The 15,012-nt window shown below is 43.5% G+C and overlaps 1 protein-coding gene across 1 annotated transcript in view; it reads left to right on the top strand.

Moving 5' to 3' along the window:
* Nucleotides 1-984: 984 nt before the first annotated feature.
* Nucleotides 985-15,012, top strand: part of LOC306733179 (protein phosphatase 1 regulatory subunit 37) — a gene marked incomplete at both ends in the record, with an annotated part of 69,739 nt that continues 55,711 nt past the window's right edge. Inside the window, 2 exons of the mRNA XM_079214381.1 lie at nucleotides 985-1,144; nucleotides 4,067-4,167. Of these exons, the coding sequence (XP_079070507.1) occupies nucleotides 985-1,144; nucleotides 4,067-4,167 (261 nt within the window). The remainder of the gene's footprint in view (nucleotides 1,145-4,066; nucleotides 4,168-15,012) is intronic.

The raw sequence follows: 15,012 nt of genomic DNA, 5'->3' as shown, positions 1-15,012 counted from the left end.
TGTGATCACAATAAGAGGTTTCCTGTGCAACATAAACATAAAACACCTGTTATAACTGCATTCACTCATTTCTTGGCTACGTTGGGGCAGTGTAAACACAATATCTGTCATATCATCACCGTATATAGTTATTATGGCTAATTTGTTGGCTAATTATTTTACACATCCAGCAGACACAGAGGAACATTAGCATTCAGTCGTGTTTGAGTCCACTCGATAAATGCAAGTCCAATATTTATTCTCTTTTTACCACTGGTTTGGTCTCCACCAACTCCTGAGGGATATATGTCTTTCTTTCTGCTAAATGCTCAAATATGTTCAACAACCAGTCTCTACCTGTGATAAGAGTCGAGTTTGTGGTCCAGAAAATCGAAAACAATGAGCTAAAATAGAATCTCAGTAGTGCTGAGGGAAACTATCGGGTTATAGTTATCTGTGAATTAGTCACCATGAGTGACACATTTCAGTCATTTGACCTTTTAGTAATATCTTCTATAAGATTTCATATACTTCTCTGGACCCTCACACCTGTGTTTAACCCAAGCCTCATTTTGAACCAGGAAAATACACTTTTTAAAGATGTACCATCCTTTGGTCCTGAATGTTTGTATAGGTATGTAAATGTACAGAGCCTTACCTATTTTGAATGCGTCATTTGATACAGACATATTGGGTTTCGCTTGTGAGCCGGTGCACAACTCATGAATAAGATATTGATTATTTCGTGTCTTGTCTTTCCAGCTGATCACAGAGTGGAGAGAGTTGCACTTCACAGACTAGAGGGCAGGCGGTACGGCTGTTTATCCATCAACTGTTGCGCACATTCATTTTTTTTCGATCAGTATTTCCTCAGTATCTGTTGCCGTGGCTGCCGGAGGAGATGCGGTGGTTGTTGACTCGCTGAGTGTTCACTGCTCAAAGGGAACTGACCCTTTGCTTTTAAATCCCAATTGGAAGCTCCCCGGAGGAGTCCCAACCAGAGGGATGACCCACTGTAGCGACAATGACGAGCAGAGTGATGACGGAGCACAAACCCCCAACAAGGGCCAGAAGAAGAGAAGTAAAGGAGCAAAGCACGTGTCTTTCCCCCCCGATGAACAGATAGTGTCCGGCTTCGCTGACCCCCGGGACACGGACAGAACAGGTAAGCTGCCCCGTTGATGTAATATCAGTGATATCACTATGTCATGCTGGTGACCTTTGGTCATCAGCATTAAAGTCACCATTAAATGAAAAGAGGTATTTTTTCACTTATATGTGATTCAAAAAATAAACATCCAAATATGGAAAACATCTCTGCAGTTTCCTGTATGTAATATGAACAACTTGTCACTTCAACCTCCTGCAATGAATTTGGAGAATTTCTGAATATTAGTATGTAGTTTGTTTTGTCAATTAAATGCAATATTAGTTTTCAAACTATACACAAACTAAAAGCTAATATTCTTCAAGAATACATGTTGCAATGTTCATAGTTTTTGTAGCTATAGTTCAGGCTTTGGTAAAGAGCTATTCCTACTGTACTGCTGAGTAGATTGCTATGAAATGGTGAAAGGTGCTTTAACACTACATGTCATCATTCTCACCCTTTCACACACTGATGGGAGGAGCTACCATGCAATGTGCCCCCTGCCCATCAGGACTAGCTAACATCCATTCCCATTCATACACGCAATGTGGGGTTAAGTGTCTTGCCCAAGGACACATTGACATGAACTAGCGGAGCCGGGGATCGAGCCTGTGTGCCTGGAGTGTCTGAATGGATGTGAACAGCTGAAAGATGGTTGGAAGACTAGAAAAGCATTGTACAAGTACAAGTCCATTTGCCATTTAACTGAAAGTGGAACCACCACTCTCATGTTCATATCAGTTTGTGTTTGTTTAAAAAAAAAAAAGTTTTTATTAATTTTGCAAATACTTTAGACCACTGGTGTCAAACTCAAGGCGCGACGGCTTGAAAGCCATGAAATCGCGGAACCGTTTTCAGTCCGTCACGGGCCTTTGGATGGGCAAAAAATAATAATCCTGTGCTTTTATTTTGAAGGGATTTTTTAATGCGGCAGAGTGCAATTCATTCAATTTCAGTCATATTGATGTAATGTGCTGTAACTCTGTTTCGTTGTTCATTCTGGTCACATGACATCTATTCTTCTGTCCATCCTGGAGAGGGATCCTCCTCTGTTGCTCTATGAAGGTTCTTCCTGTTTCCCTGTGAAAGGGCTTTTACTGTCTTTATTTGGGGAGTTGTTCCTGATCTGAGGCCCCGGGACAGGATGTTATGTTACAGATTGCACATTTTAATTTGTGATTTTGGGCTATATAAAAAAAAGCTGAACTGAATATTCACACACTCCTCAATGCTGCGTTCACAACACTTTACTTGCGTGAGTTTACACATCGGACTATTTGTGATAGTTCGCTTCATTCCCAACCTTTTTTTATGTTGTGTTCAAAAAGGCTGAAGTTATAACATTATTATGTGTGTTGTATTACCTTGTGTCCTTAAGATGCACTTTGGGGTTTTTAATTGAGTGTGAAAGGGAATATTTCTGTGTTTGACATACTGTGATACTATCTCAGGTTCAAACTGCACCATATTTTCATTAAATCAAATTGAGAAGTTGAAAATGTTCCTGGCTTTCGCTTGTCATTCAGGGTGATGGTGGGTCCTGCAGCCAGACCAGTTGACCCACCGCCCCAGACCACATGCATGTTCTTATTACAGTTATGTCCTTCTCAACTGTGACAAAAAAGCTTTGAACAAAGTTAATATAATAACGTGCGTTTAATCTTTGTCTTGGTTATTTTCATCTGTTTTAAGTTTGATCTTTGATAGAGTAATGTGGGTTTCTTAGCCCTAAATGAAATGACTGGTTGGCCACCCCTGAACTTGACCTTTAAACTGACATAATGACCTGTGAGAGGCTGCAGTCAATGCTGCCAAATGTAGTTGGTCAAGTTCAAACTGCTCCTATGAATCACTCAGGCTGATTCACAGTCTGTGTTCTAAGAACTGTTATGGATTCGCAAATATTGAATCAACTAATATCCTCATCTGATTGGGTAAATTAACATACAATGTCCTAAATAATATTCCTGCAGTGACATTTTGTGAAGATGATTCTACGCTCGGAAGTGATTAGTTTGACTGAGCATGAAGACTGGTAGCAGGCTAAACTAATACTTTACATATTATTTCATTTGTTCACATGTAAACATAGATGTAAAAGTAATTTGCTGTAACTATCTAAAGGCTGCGGCGATGACATCCCATAGTTTCTTTCTCACCTTGAGATTACCAGGCAACAGAAAAAATGTCTCACAGCCAAGTTGCACAACAAGCCTCCCTCTAAAGCCACAAATTGTCATGTTTTATTTCTGTTTGTGTGCGTATGAAGAAACGGGATACAATGTGCTCATAGAAGTGTTTCTGTGTATGTTTGAACTTTGGACCCAATTAGAAATAGAACGTAAAAACAATCCTCCCTAAAACACAACAGATTTTGTTTTATTGTCACTTAAATAAATACTTTCATCTACATTTAATCCTTTCAGGTACAATTTCAATAACTAATTTGTTTGACCTCACAGCTAAAAGCAAGCTGTCCAGATATGTATTTATCTTTGTTTTATCATCCCCATCTCATCAACCAAGAAACGTTTTAAAATGCAATCCAGCTTTTGAAGGATACACAAGGATCAAAATGTTTAAGTGTTTCCATCATAAAATCCTCTGTAGTCTCTCACATCTGGAACTTCCTATCCCATAAGGCTGTGGATGATAAACTGAGATGCCTGATTGGTTGATTTATTGCTCAGACAGACATTCATGTCCTTCTCACTTCTCGCTGACTGCCATCTTCCTTGTAGTATACACACACACACACACACACACACACACACACACACACACACACACACACACACACACACACACACACACAGAGCACAGCACAGTTTACCGTATGGCATTCCTTAGCCCCTTAAGCACTTTTGAATGGTTGCCGGTGGCTCACTGGGATGCAGAGACATTAAAGCAGTGAATGAGTGTATTCTTCTATTTTAGTTGACAGCTGCCTCACCTTGACGGAGGTAATGGTGGCGTACCAGCAGAGCTGCAGCAGACACCAGATCCAACCCAGAGCTCACATCCTGCAGCAGCTCCAGGTACAGCTTCGCATCTCACTGCTGGTCTTTGTACGTGTCAGTCAAGCAGCATGAGCAAGTCTTTTTGTTGGGTTCGCTGTTTCTGTGGGTGGTGCCGTTTTCAGTGACTCTCACTGCTCATACTGCAGTGCACTAAGGTACTGTATATTTGTGTAAAACTGTGGGGATGTCACAATACCAAAACTGTTGATGTCGATACCAATACTAGTGAAATCCCACGGCTCTCCAATTCCATGCCACAGTACAAAACAGATCAATAAACACTTTGAGCTAGTGTCAGGAAAATAAACAAGTCAAAATTGCCTCTATATATTTTATATTGCTGTGAAAACATCTACCATATTTTTATTTTTATTATAAGACTACATTTTGAACACAACATTATCATGTTGTTCCTTGTAACATTAGAACCGGAGGCGGCAACCTCCGGTTCTACAGAATGAAGCCAATGCAGAAGTGTCTTAACGCTGCATTCTCTCTCCTGTCCACCAGGGGGCGACTCCTCTGGTTGTATAGAAGTCTATGTTTCATGTGGTAAAGCTGCATTCTCTCTCCTGTCCACCAGGGGGCGACTCCTCTGGTTGTATAGAAGTCTATGCTTCATGTGTTAATGTTGCATTCTCTCTCCTGACCACCAGGGGGCGACACCTCTGGTTGTATAGAAGTATATGCTTCATGTGTTAAAGCTGCATTCTCTCTCCTGACCACCAGGGGGTGACTCCTCTGGTTGTATAGAAGTCTATGCTTCATGTGTTAAAGCTGCATTCTCTCTCCTGACCACCAGGGGCTGACTCCTCTGGTTGTATAGAAGTATATGCTTCATGTGTTAAAGCAGCATTCTCTCTCCTGACCACCAGGGGGCGACTCCTCTGGTTGTATAGAAGTCTATGCTCCACGTCTTAAAGCCACATTCTCTCTCCTGACCACCAGGGGGCGACTCCTCTGGTTGTATAGAAGTATATGCTTCATGTGTTAAAGCAGCATTCTCTCTCCTGACCACCAGGGGGCGACTCCTCTGTTTGTATAGAAGTCTATGCTCCACGTCTTAAAGCCACATTCTCTCTCCTGACCACCAGGGGGCGACTCCTCTGGTTGTATAGAAGTATATGCTTCATGTGTTAAAGTTGCATTCTCTCTCCTGACCACCAGGGGGCGACTCCTCTGGTTGTATAGAAGTCTATGTTTCATGTGGTAAAGCTGCATTCTCTCTCCTGACCACCAGGGGGTGACTCCTCTGGTTGTATAGAAGTATATGCTTCATGTGGTAAAGCTGCATTCTCTCTCCTGTCCACCAGGGGGCGACTCCTCTGGTTGTATAGAAGTCTATGCTTCATGTGTTAAAGTTGCATTCTCTCTCCTGACCACCAGGGGGTGACTCCTCTGGTTGTATAGAAGTCTATGCTTCATGTGTTAAAGCTGCATTCTCTCTCCTGTCCACCAGGGGGCGACTCCTCTGGTTGTATAGAAGTCTATGCTTCATGTGTTAAAGTTGCATTCTCTCTCCTGACCACCAGGGGGTGACTCCTCTGGTTGTATAGAAGTCTATGCTTCATGTGTTAAAGCTGCATTCTCTCTCCTGACCACCAGGGGGCGACTCCTCTGGTTGTATAGAAGTCTATGCTTCATGTGTTAATGCTGCATTCTCTCTCCTGACCACCAGGGAGCGACTCCTCTGGTTGTATAGAAGTATATGCTTCATGTGGTAAAGCTGCATTCTCTCTCCTGACCACCAGGGGGTGACTCCTCTGGTTGTATAGAAGTCTATGCTTCATGTGTTAAAGCTGCATTTTCTCTCCTGACCACCAGGGGGCGACTCCTCTGGTTGTATAGAAGTCTATGCTTCATGTGTTAAAGCTGCATTCTCTCTCCTGACCACCAGGGGGTGACTCCTCTGGTTGTATAGAAGTCTATGCTTCATGTGTTAAAGCTGCATTCTCTCTCCTGACCACCAGGGGGCGACTCCTCTGGTTGTATAGAAGTCTATGCTCCATGTCTTAAAGCCACATTCTCTCTCCTGACCACCAGGGGGCGACTCCTCTGGTTGTATAGAAGTATATGCTTCATGTGTTAAAGCTGCATTCTCTCTCCTGACCACCAGGGGGCGTCTCCTCTGGTTGTATAGAAGTCTATGCTCCATGTCTTAAAGCCACATTCTCTCTCCTGACCACCAGGGGGTGACTCCTCTGGTTGTATAGAAGTATATGCTTCATGTGTTAAAGCTGCATTCTCTCTCCTGACCACCAGGGGGTGACTCCTCTGGTTGTATAGAAGTCTATGCTTCATGTGTTAAAGCTGCATTCTCTCTCCTGACACATCGTGACAAAAGTCAATGCTACGTCCGTTAACGTTAGCTGTGCTGCCCACCGGCTGCTAACAGCTAACGTTGACCAGCTCTCTCCCTGCCAATTTCAACACAGATTTGTTGTTCACAATGTGCCATTATTAGGGGGGGAATAAACGCTGCCCCCCCTCGGGCCTTGTGGTACTGTAACAGAACAAGCACCGTTCATGGTACAGTAATTGCAGAGGAATGTTTTAACAGAGACACTAAGAGCCAGGAAAGACCAGAAGACATTTTAAAAAACAGACCTGCTGTATTACTTGTCGTGTTGTGTGTGTGTGTGTGTGTGTGTGTGTGTGTGTGTGTGTGTGTGTGTGTGTGTGTGTGTGTGTGTGTGTGTGTGTGTGAGAGTGCCAGCTGCCTGACTCCGTCACACCCCAGTTTCCTGTAGCCCTCTCCTTGGATACAGCTCCATCTACTAGGTCCTCCATATACTAGCACATCTCGTTTTTGGCTGTGTCTTCTAACCGTGGCTTGTACTAGACCAGCGGTTCCCAAACTTTTTAGGCCACGCACCCCCTTCTACATCCCGACCGGGTTCACGCACCCCCAATCCCCAACACCTTAAAAAAAAACGCAACAGAGCCTATTTATAGCCGCATAAAATCGGACCAATGCGAGAACTGTTTGCTCGCGCGTGGCGTTTGTTACAAGCTTTAGTCCAATGTATAAATTTCAGTTACACAAGGCGTCACTTTTAAAGAGCAATAGGGATGGCGAGGACACACACACAGGCTCAGAGGCAGATTGCATTTCACATTTATTTACTTAAACACAGTAAGCCATGTAAAGAACAAAGAGTGGCACATGCATAGGCTCAGAAACAGATATAAATAAAAAAAGGAGGCTCTTTGGGAATCCCTGGTGTAGACCCAACACATGAATGAGACTGCAATTGTTTTGGGCTGTTTTGTCACTCTTCCAATTTTGATCTAAAAAATGTGAGGGGCTTCTGACTTGCACTGGCATGCTTGGTGTTCAGGTGGCGGCGCAAATAAGAGGCTTCAGACAGCTGTTAGCCAGAACCTCACTGCACAACAATCTGCATTGCCAATCCAAGTGAAGCCCAGACCCAGAGAATTGTCATCATGTTTCCTCTTTTTTTCCAGTTTGACGCTCACTCTCGTTTCCTCTTTCTTCACCTTGACTCTTCGATGGTCTCTGTGCTCCCGGTTTGTCTGATATCTCTTCCTCCTTCTCGGTCTCCTCCGTCTCCTCTTTCTCCGACTCCCGGTCGGTTTCTTCTCCCGGTCTCTCCCCAGCACCTCTCTGTTTCTCTCCCTCCGGTTCCTCCCTCTCTCTCTGTCCCTCTCCTCTTTTATACTGATAGCTTCAGATGTCCCACCTGACAGCTTCCCAGATTTCAGCCAGTTTAACATATTTTCATGATGTTGCTGAATGAATTAAATGACGCTAGGTGCACAAGCTAGGCTAGCTAGTGTGTAGTAAAAGACAGTCTGGCGGCCGGACCGGAAGTGCATCTATTTATTAAATTGTACGTTTTTAGTTGTAATTAAATGTAAATCTTACAAAGGGAATTTTTATAATTAAAAAATCCTACTTATTTTTTTTAAAATTATGTTTAATATTAATTATTACACCATTAGACCACCATTACAATTTTCCTCTCGTGCACCCCCTAGAGGCAGCTCCACACTTTGGGAATCCCTGTACTAGACGGTGCAGGTTTAGTCCAACATGAAAGTGAATTCCTAACCTAATTTATTCAAATGAAAATAACGCTTCGATTGAACCGCTTACAATTTCTCGTCGTGCACCCTCTGACATGAAGAGTCAGATTAACGGGTCATAAGCAAAACGATTGGAAAGATTAGATCAGTATGTCCATTTTATATGCATAATGTAAGTGGAGACAATTCGGTACACAGCGTCAAAGGTGAACCCTGAAGTGGGTCTGGAAACTGTCACATGTTGCTGCTTTTAAAAGTCTCAGTTAGGAACTTTGCGAGTGCTGCTCTCCCCTCCCTCATTACCACTCCTGGGGTGCCTTTGAGCAAGGCCCTTGACCCGCTCCAGAGGTGCTGCTCAGTGGCCAGAAGATCCGACTGTATTGTCCTGGTGTGAATGTGATGAGGTTTTCCTGGTAGAAATGATCACTGTATCTGCAATAATACGACCATATTAATAATAAACCATAATCTTCACCTTTTAAAAAGCAATCCCTCCCTAGGGGGGCAGACTGAGCGATGGTTATATAAAACTGTAAATCCATAGCTTGTTTTATGAAAAATAGCCCAAAACTGCTGTATTTGGATGCATTGAACACCATAAGTAATGTACAAGGGAAATATATGGTTTGGTACATAAAAGAATTAAAATGTCACAGATGTGCACAAATGCAAATTTTGGAGACCCCGCCTACATTTTCTCTGTACTAAACCCTCTCTAACTTTGTTCTGCTTCACTTTATCAAAGTCAACCTTTGCAGAGAGAATGTTCACATATTGAGCTATGATTTGGGTTAGAGAATGTTCACATAGTGAGTTATGATTTGGGTTAGAGAATGTTCACATATTGAGCTATGATTTGGGTTAGAGAATGTTCACATATTGAGCTATGATTTGGGTTAGAGTTGGACCTTACAGCTGCATCATTACAACGAAATAATTATCCTGAAAGTGATTTTTTTCTCGGGAGACCTGAAACATTTTCATTTTTGTTGTGTGTCATCTTCATTTACTCTTAACCAGTAACATATAGACTGATATTTACACATTTGAACAAAATCTCACATGTGTACCTTTTATTATAACCCAAATTATTCAAATAGCCCTAGTGGTTGCAGAGATAGGTGTGTCGATTTTGGCAAAAGTGGTAGTGTTTCCAAGCACCAGAAGCCCTTTAGAAAACTATTTTTCTGCAGCAGGGTCTGCTCCACACAGTCCTGGTTCTGGTTCTCCTGTGCCTCCCTTCCCTTCAGCGGGCCCAGTAACAACAGGCCTCCAACAGCCTGTGGGTGTTGGCTACCAGTGTAGTTGAAAAGCTCTGACTGCAGGCTGAAGTGGGCTGCAAAGCCGGATTCTGGTGACCAGGTAAAAGTTCCTTGTAACTTCAAGTCATGATTTGCATAAAAACCCTATTTGATTCCACTGAACATGGCGTTTGCCATAAACCTGAACAATGTCACCAGTTAAAAAAGCGGATCCTCATGCTAGAGATCTAAACTGCAGCAGAGATGAAACCTGCAAAGTGAAATACTGCCTCAGGAGAAGTGTGTGTAACTGTGTTCTGCTTTGCAACATCAGCAACTCTGCTCATGAAATAAGTGTAGCATGCAGTGTTATTACAGCACTGCAGAAAGGATCAATACTAACACCATAACCTGGTGCAAGTGGAGCCTCGTGCGCTGTCAGAGCATATCCCACTGGCAACTCAAGCTTTTATTCCAGCACGGAGCAGCGCAGGCTTTCAGACGGCAGAAACAGTGAGCGCGCTGTACGTATGCACACTGTGACACAGTGAGTGTGTATACACACTCACTAAAATCCCTTGGATAATTCAAATCATTTGCTTCCATCAGCCTCAATCAGGCTTATTGCTGCGCAGCGCTTACAGCGTCTCCACTCCAAACAAGAGGCTAAGAGCAGGTTAACTGCAGCAGGGCTCAAGTTAGTGCGAATGCAAATAATCCACAGCTGTAAACAACACGTGCACAACATGGTGCACAACTCTTACGTTAATATTGATGCAGAAGCGGTATTTGATTGGCAAAAATGTATTGTAGCAGTGATGATGATTTATTTTCTTTCTCTCTGAGTCATATTTTTTATTTTTTTTATTTTCCACTTACACATTTACCGTGTATATTTTTGCAACACATTCTCAGTCCCAGCTGGTTAAATATGGACGCTTGGTCAGCCCTCTAGTCCGTTTTGGACAAATCAGGGACGGCGTGTCAGTCTCTGTATTTATATGGAACGTCTATGTAGAAGTGAAGAAATGGTTTTAGTTTTCAACCTTTTGTGTGTGATTCTTTCTTAGATTTAATTATATTTTTTTACTTTACTTGTTGCAAACATTGGCCACTTAGAATAAGATATAATCATATTATAATACATTATAACAGTGATTATGAGAGGATACAATTATAATGATGCTTACAAAGAGAAAAAGTCAGTGAGTAACCACAATTGTGAACTATTATGATACTTGACCTTCAGTTATTGTAAAATGCTTCATAATGTGTTGTGATTATTGTGCTATAAGCAGATTATACATTATAGACACAGGGTCATAGAGAGTGTGACTAAAAAAAGCCCACTGATTGTCTTTATTGCTTGATTCTCCTTGAAATAGATTAAACAAAATGAAAAGAAAAGACATCTATATCTGCAGACGTGTTGCTCTCATGCTTAATTATACATTAGTGGTACTGATCCCATATTGGTGTATAGACCCTTTTACTGCCGGCGTCTTCAGAAATGTGCATGTTGGCAATAGAAGAGCGGTTTTGCTCCAGCTCTCCAGAAGAGTTAGCAAGCTTTGAACACTGAATTAAACTGATGCAGCATCAAAAGGTCTGGTTGTTGCATGGTCAGCTGTCAGAATCTATATGTCAACAAAAAACTCAAGTTTGACATATTTCTGACAGGACCACGACCGCTCCAGAGCAACAGGTGAGTGATCACGTTGACCGGTGACTTCCTGACCAAAGCAGCCGTGGTTGCTCGTAGTAACTTGCATCAACGGTCGGCATAGATAATAAACACAGATGAGTCTGTATTTAAAATGAAATTGAAGGCTTTTAAGAGGGCGCCTACATGTGTTCAACAGCTGCCGCCACTACGAGCGACACGGACACTCCATGACAGCAAGCTATGAAACGTGTCGACCACCACCGACCGGACCGATCAGAAAGACTCAACTCAATCAAGGCAAACCGCTTCCTGTCGTGGTGCTTGACGTTCTGGCCACAAAATACGGGATCACTTGCTCGTGTGTTTTACTGATTACACTGATATAGATCTGGAAAGCCAAAATGGTGAGGTCCCATTCTTATCTTTGGTGCTTAATGCCCTCACGTAGCTTGACAAGCTACACTCCACTGTACATCCGTTAACCAACTGTGTGCACACACTTATATACGTCATCATTGTTTAAAAACTGTAAAAGGGTCTAATAATGTACGAGCATTCATCAGAATTACACGATACACTCCCAAGTAAGCATACTTCCTCACACACATTTTCTCTCCCTCTCCAACAAAATAAACTAACTTATTCTCTCATAGCTACACTCGAAACACACAATTTGCCATTTATAATTCATTTTATGTACATACTTATTTTACTTGGACCAACCATGTTAAAGCATGCTGCAGTCTACACCCCCTCCCCCCCACCCTTTGCATAATTTGACTTGAGATCAAGGGGAATTATTTGTGGAAAATTAGAGACTTAGCAGTGCTTACATTAAGCATACAGCCGCCGTATTATCTCCGAGGTGCTAATGGACCCAGATGCATTGGAAACTGTTGTAGGTGGTCTTCCTGAAAGAGTAAAATATGTATGGTTAAGTATTAGCTAAGAGGAGAAATATTTAGACCAAAAAAGCCGCATGCAAATGAATCCATAATAAGACGATGCAAAACGAAAAGAGGAACGCCTAAAGAGCAAATTTATTAAATGAGGTCTTTTCAGGCAAGGGGCAATTCCCCCGAGGACCAGCGATGAAGACTATTTAAAGCTTTTTTTTATTGCACCCTTGGGCCCCTTTGCACTCCTTTGAAATATTGTAAGTGGATAAAACAGGATTGCTGTCGGTGACATCTTCATAGGAGTGGTAAACAATACTAGGTTGGAGCCAGCGGGGTCTAAGGCCGCCGTGCTTTAACTCTCTGATTTCCCTGTGTGTCTCCCCGCTCTGTGTTTCTGTTTGCTTCGCTCTGCGATTACAAAGGTAATTGAGATGATCAAGCCATGGATGAATTACTAAACGGGCCTACCGCACAGGCACAGGGGCCCAAAGTGTTAGCGGCCCCCCTGGCCTTCACCTATAAGATGTCACTCAAAGAGACATGTACCAACCAGGAAGCGACTCAAAATGACCACAAAGAAACCAAAACAACTACAAAGAGAAATACAGAGACTAACACACCTACAAAGTGATGCAAAACAACTGCAAAAAGACACTAAATAACTACCAAGAGACACAAAACAACCACAAAGAGACACAAAACCACTACAAAGAGATCAGTGGTGGGCCGTGCGTTTTCTACCTGGGCCTTCAGTGCCGTATAGTCCACATCAGGGGTGGACTGGGGGGAAAAAGTGTCAGACCAGCCCTCATGGAGTTATTGTCAGACCGGCCCACTCAATACACGGCGCATTGCCCGATAGGACAGAAATCTCCTTATTTTCATAAAATCACCACAAAATAGATTTTTTTATATGGATGATTGTTTGCCCTCATATCACAGTGTACTCTTCCCCTTCACAAATCCATAGACTGAAATGATCCGCCCAGAATGTAGATCACATACATCAGTTAGCGTGAAGTCTGCTGAGGCTGAGGCTGAGGCTAAGGCTAAGGCTAAGGCTGAGGCTGAGGCTGAGGCTAAGGCTGAGGCTAAGGCTGAGGCTGAGGCTAAGGCTGAGGCTGAGGCTGAGGCTGAGGCTAAGGCTGAGGCTAAGGCTGAGGCTAAGGCTGAGGCTAAGGCTAAGGCTGAGGCTAAGGCTGAGGCTGAGGCTAAGGCTGAGGCTAAGGCTGAGGCTAAGGCTGAGGCTGAGGCTGAGGCTGAGGCTAAGGCTGAGGCTAAGGCTAAGTCTGAGGCTGAGGCTGAGGCTAAGGCTAAGTCTGAGGCTGAGGCTGAGGCTGAGGCTGACTTATTGATGGATTCATTAAGTTTACAGTGCTGAAGAAACAGTTGTTTCTAGGTTTGAGGTGAAGTATTTCCAAACACAAAAGGCTTGTAAATCAAGCAGGCTCCGACTAGTTTGTGTTTGTTCCATGTTTGGAGAATAAGCTCGGAATTAGTTGCATGTTGGCAAATCTTCTAATGAATGGCTTAGCGGTTGTTTCCCTTGCAGATTATTCAGTTGAGTGGACTGAAGAGAAATCAATTACTGCAACTTAACTTCCATTATTTATCCCACAGCTGAGGGGGAAGTACGGCCTTACATGACAACATGCCACTATTAAATTCATAGGGTCAGATTCAATTCCCAGAAATGGTATTTCCTGAGATAAATTCCCCGAGGAAGGGGAGGGGGAGATCCCTCCAGAAATGAAAAGACAAGAGAAAATCTGTTTTTACAGACCACCGCTGCTTTCTCAGCTCTTTTGATTAGCATTAATGTAGCACTGCGGAAGTCTGCCGGCACAACTGTCACAGCTCCTACCACACACACACACACACACACACACACACACACACACACACACACACACACACACACACACACACACACACACACACACACACACACACACACACACACACACACACACACACACACACAGATAAAGCTCTATATCTCCTCTATATCTCCCCCTGCCTGCGTGATTCTAAAGGGAACATTTCTTTTTCTTTTAAATTACATGCATGCTGATTGTTATTGCCCCCTCCTCCTCCCCCCCGCATGGAATAGTCTGCAGCGAGGTAAATGGTAAATGTCACTAAGTAAGTGCCACACTTTTGCTTTCCTCGGTGGCTGTTACGAGGTCTGTGCATGCAAAATAAAAGCGCGGAGAAGGAGGAGGAGGAGGAGGAGGAGGAGGATGGAGGAGGAGGAGGAGGAGGAGGAGGATGGAGGAGTGTTCCTGCGCGCATCTGAGTGCGAGCGCTTATCAGGGAGCAGCAGGGGGACCGGACATATGTCGCTCCTCTCATTACAGGCCGAGAGCAGCGATAACGGGGCGGTTAGTGGCGCACTGGAAACGGCTACATCGGAGTCGTGGCGATCACACGGGGGGAAGAAGAGAGGAGCGTGGTCGGGATGAGGATCACCAGGGGACCCGCCGCTAACGCACTGCAGTCTGTCATTCAGACGGCCTACACGCACACGCACACACACACACACGCACACACACATGCACGCACTCAGTGGCAGCCACAACATGCTTTATTTAAAAGGCTCTGGCTCCCATTGTACTTTACACAGCTCTGCTTTAATGCCGTCTGGGAAACAGCATGCAGAAGTGAAACGGGGATAAAAGCTCGTCTTCGTGTAAAAGAGTCTATTTTACATTCTCTGTCGCTAATTGAATCCGGAGCAGTTGCAGTTAAACTGAATGGCATATGTGATGTGCACTATTGGTGGTGCACTATTAGGCTGGATTGAATTTGCATGGTCGGCTGGTTGCACTAGTAATATGAGTGCTTTGGTAAGTAGGGATAATATTACAGGCCCGGGACTCTCTGAGGGTTCACCCAGAGGAGACGCTCCGTCACCCAACCCGCCAAGTGCTCAGACATGAGGGTGTTTACGTGCACGTGTGAACAATACGTCAGTCATGTGATCTTTGCTCACATTAGAATTACT

This window comes from Taurulus bubalis, assembly GCF_910589615.1.
Source record: "Taurulus bubalis genome assembly, chromosome: 1".
Taxonomy (NCBI): domain Eukaryota; kingdom Metazoa; phylum Chordata; class Actinopteri; order Perciformes; family Cottidae; genus Taurulus; species Taurulus bubalis.
This window is presented reverse-complemented; position numbering and strand designations above follow the sequence as displayed.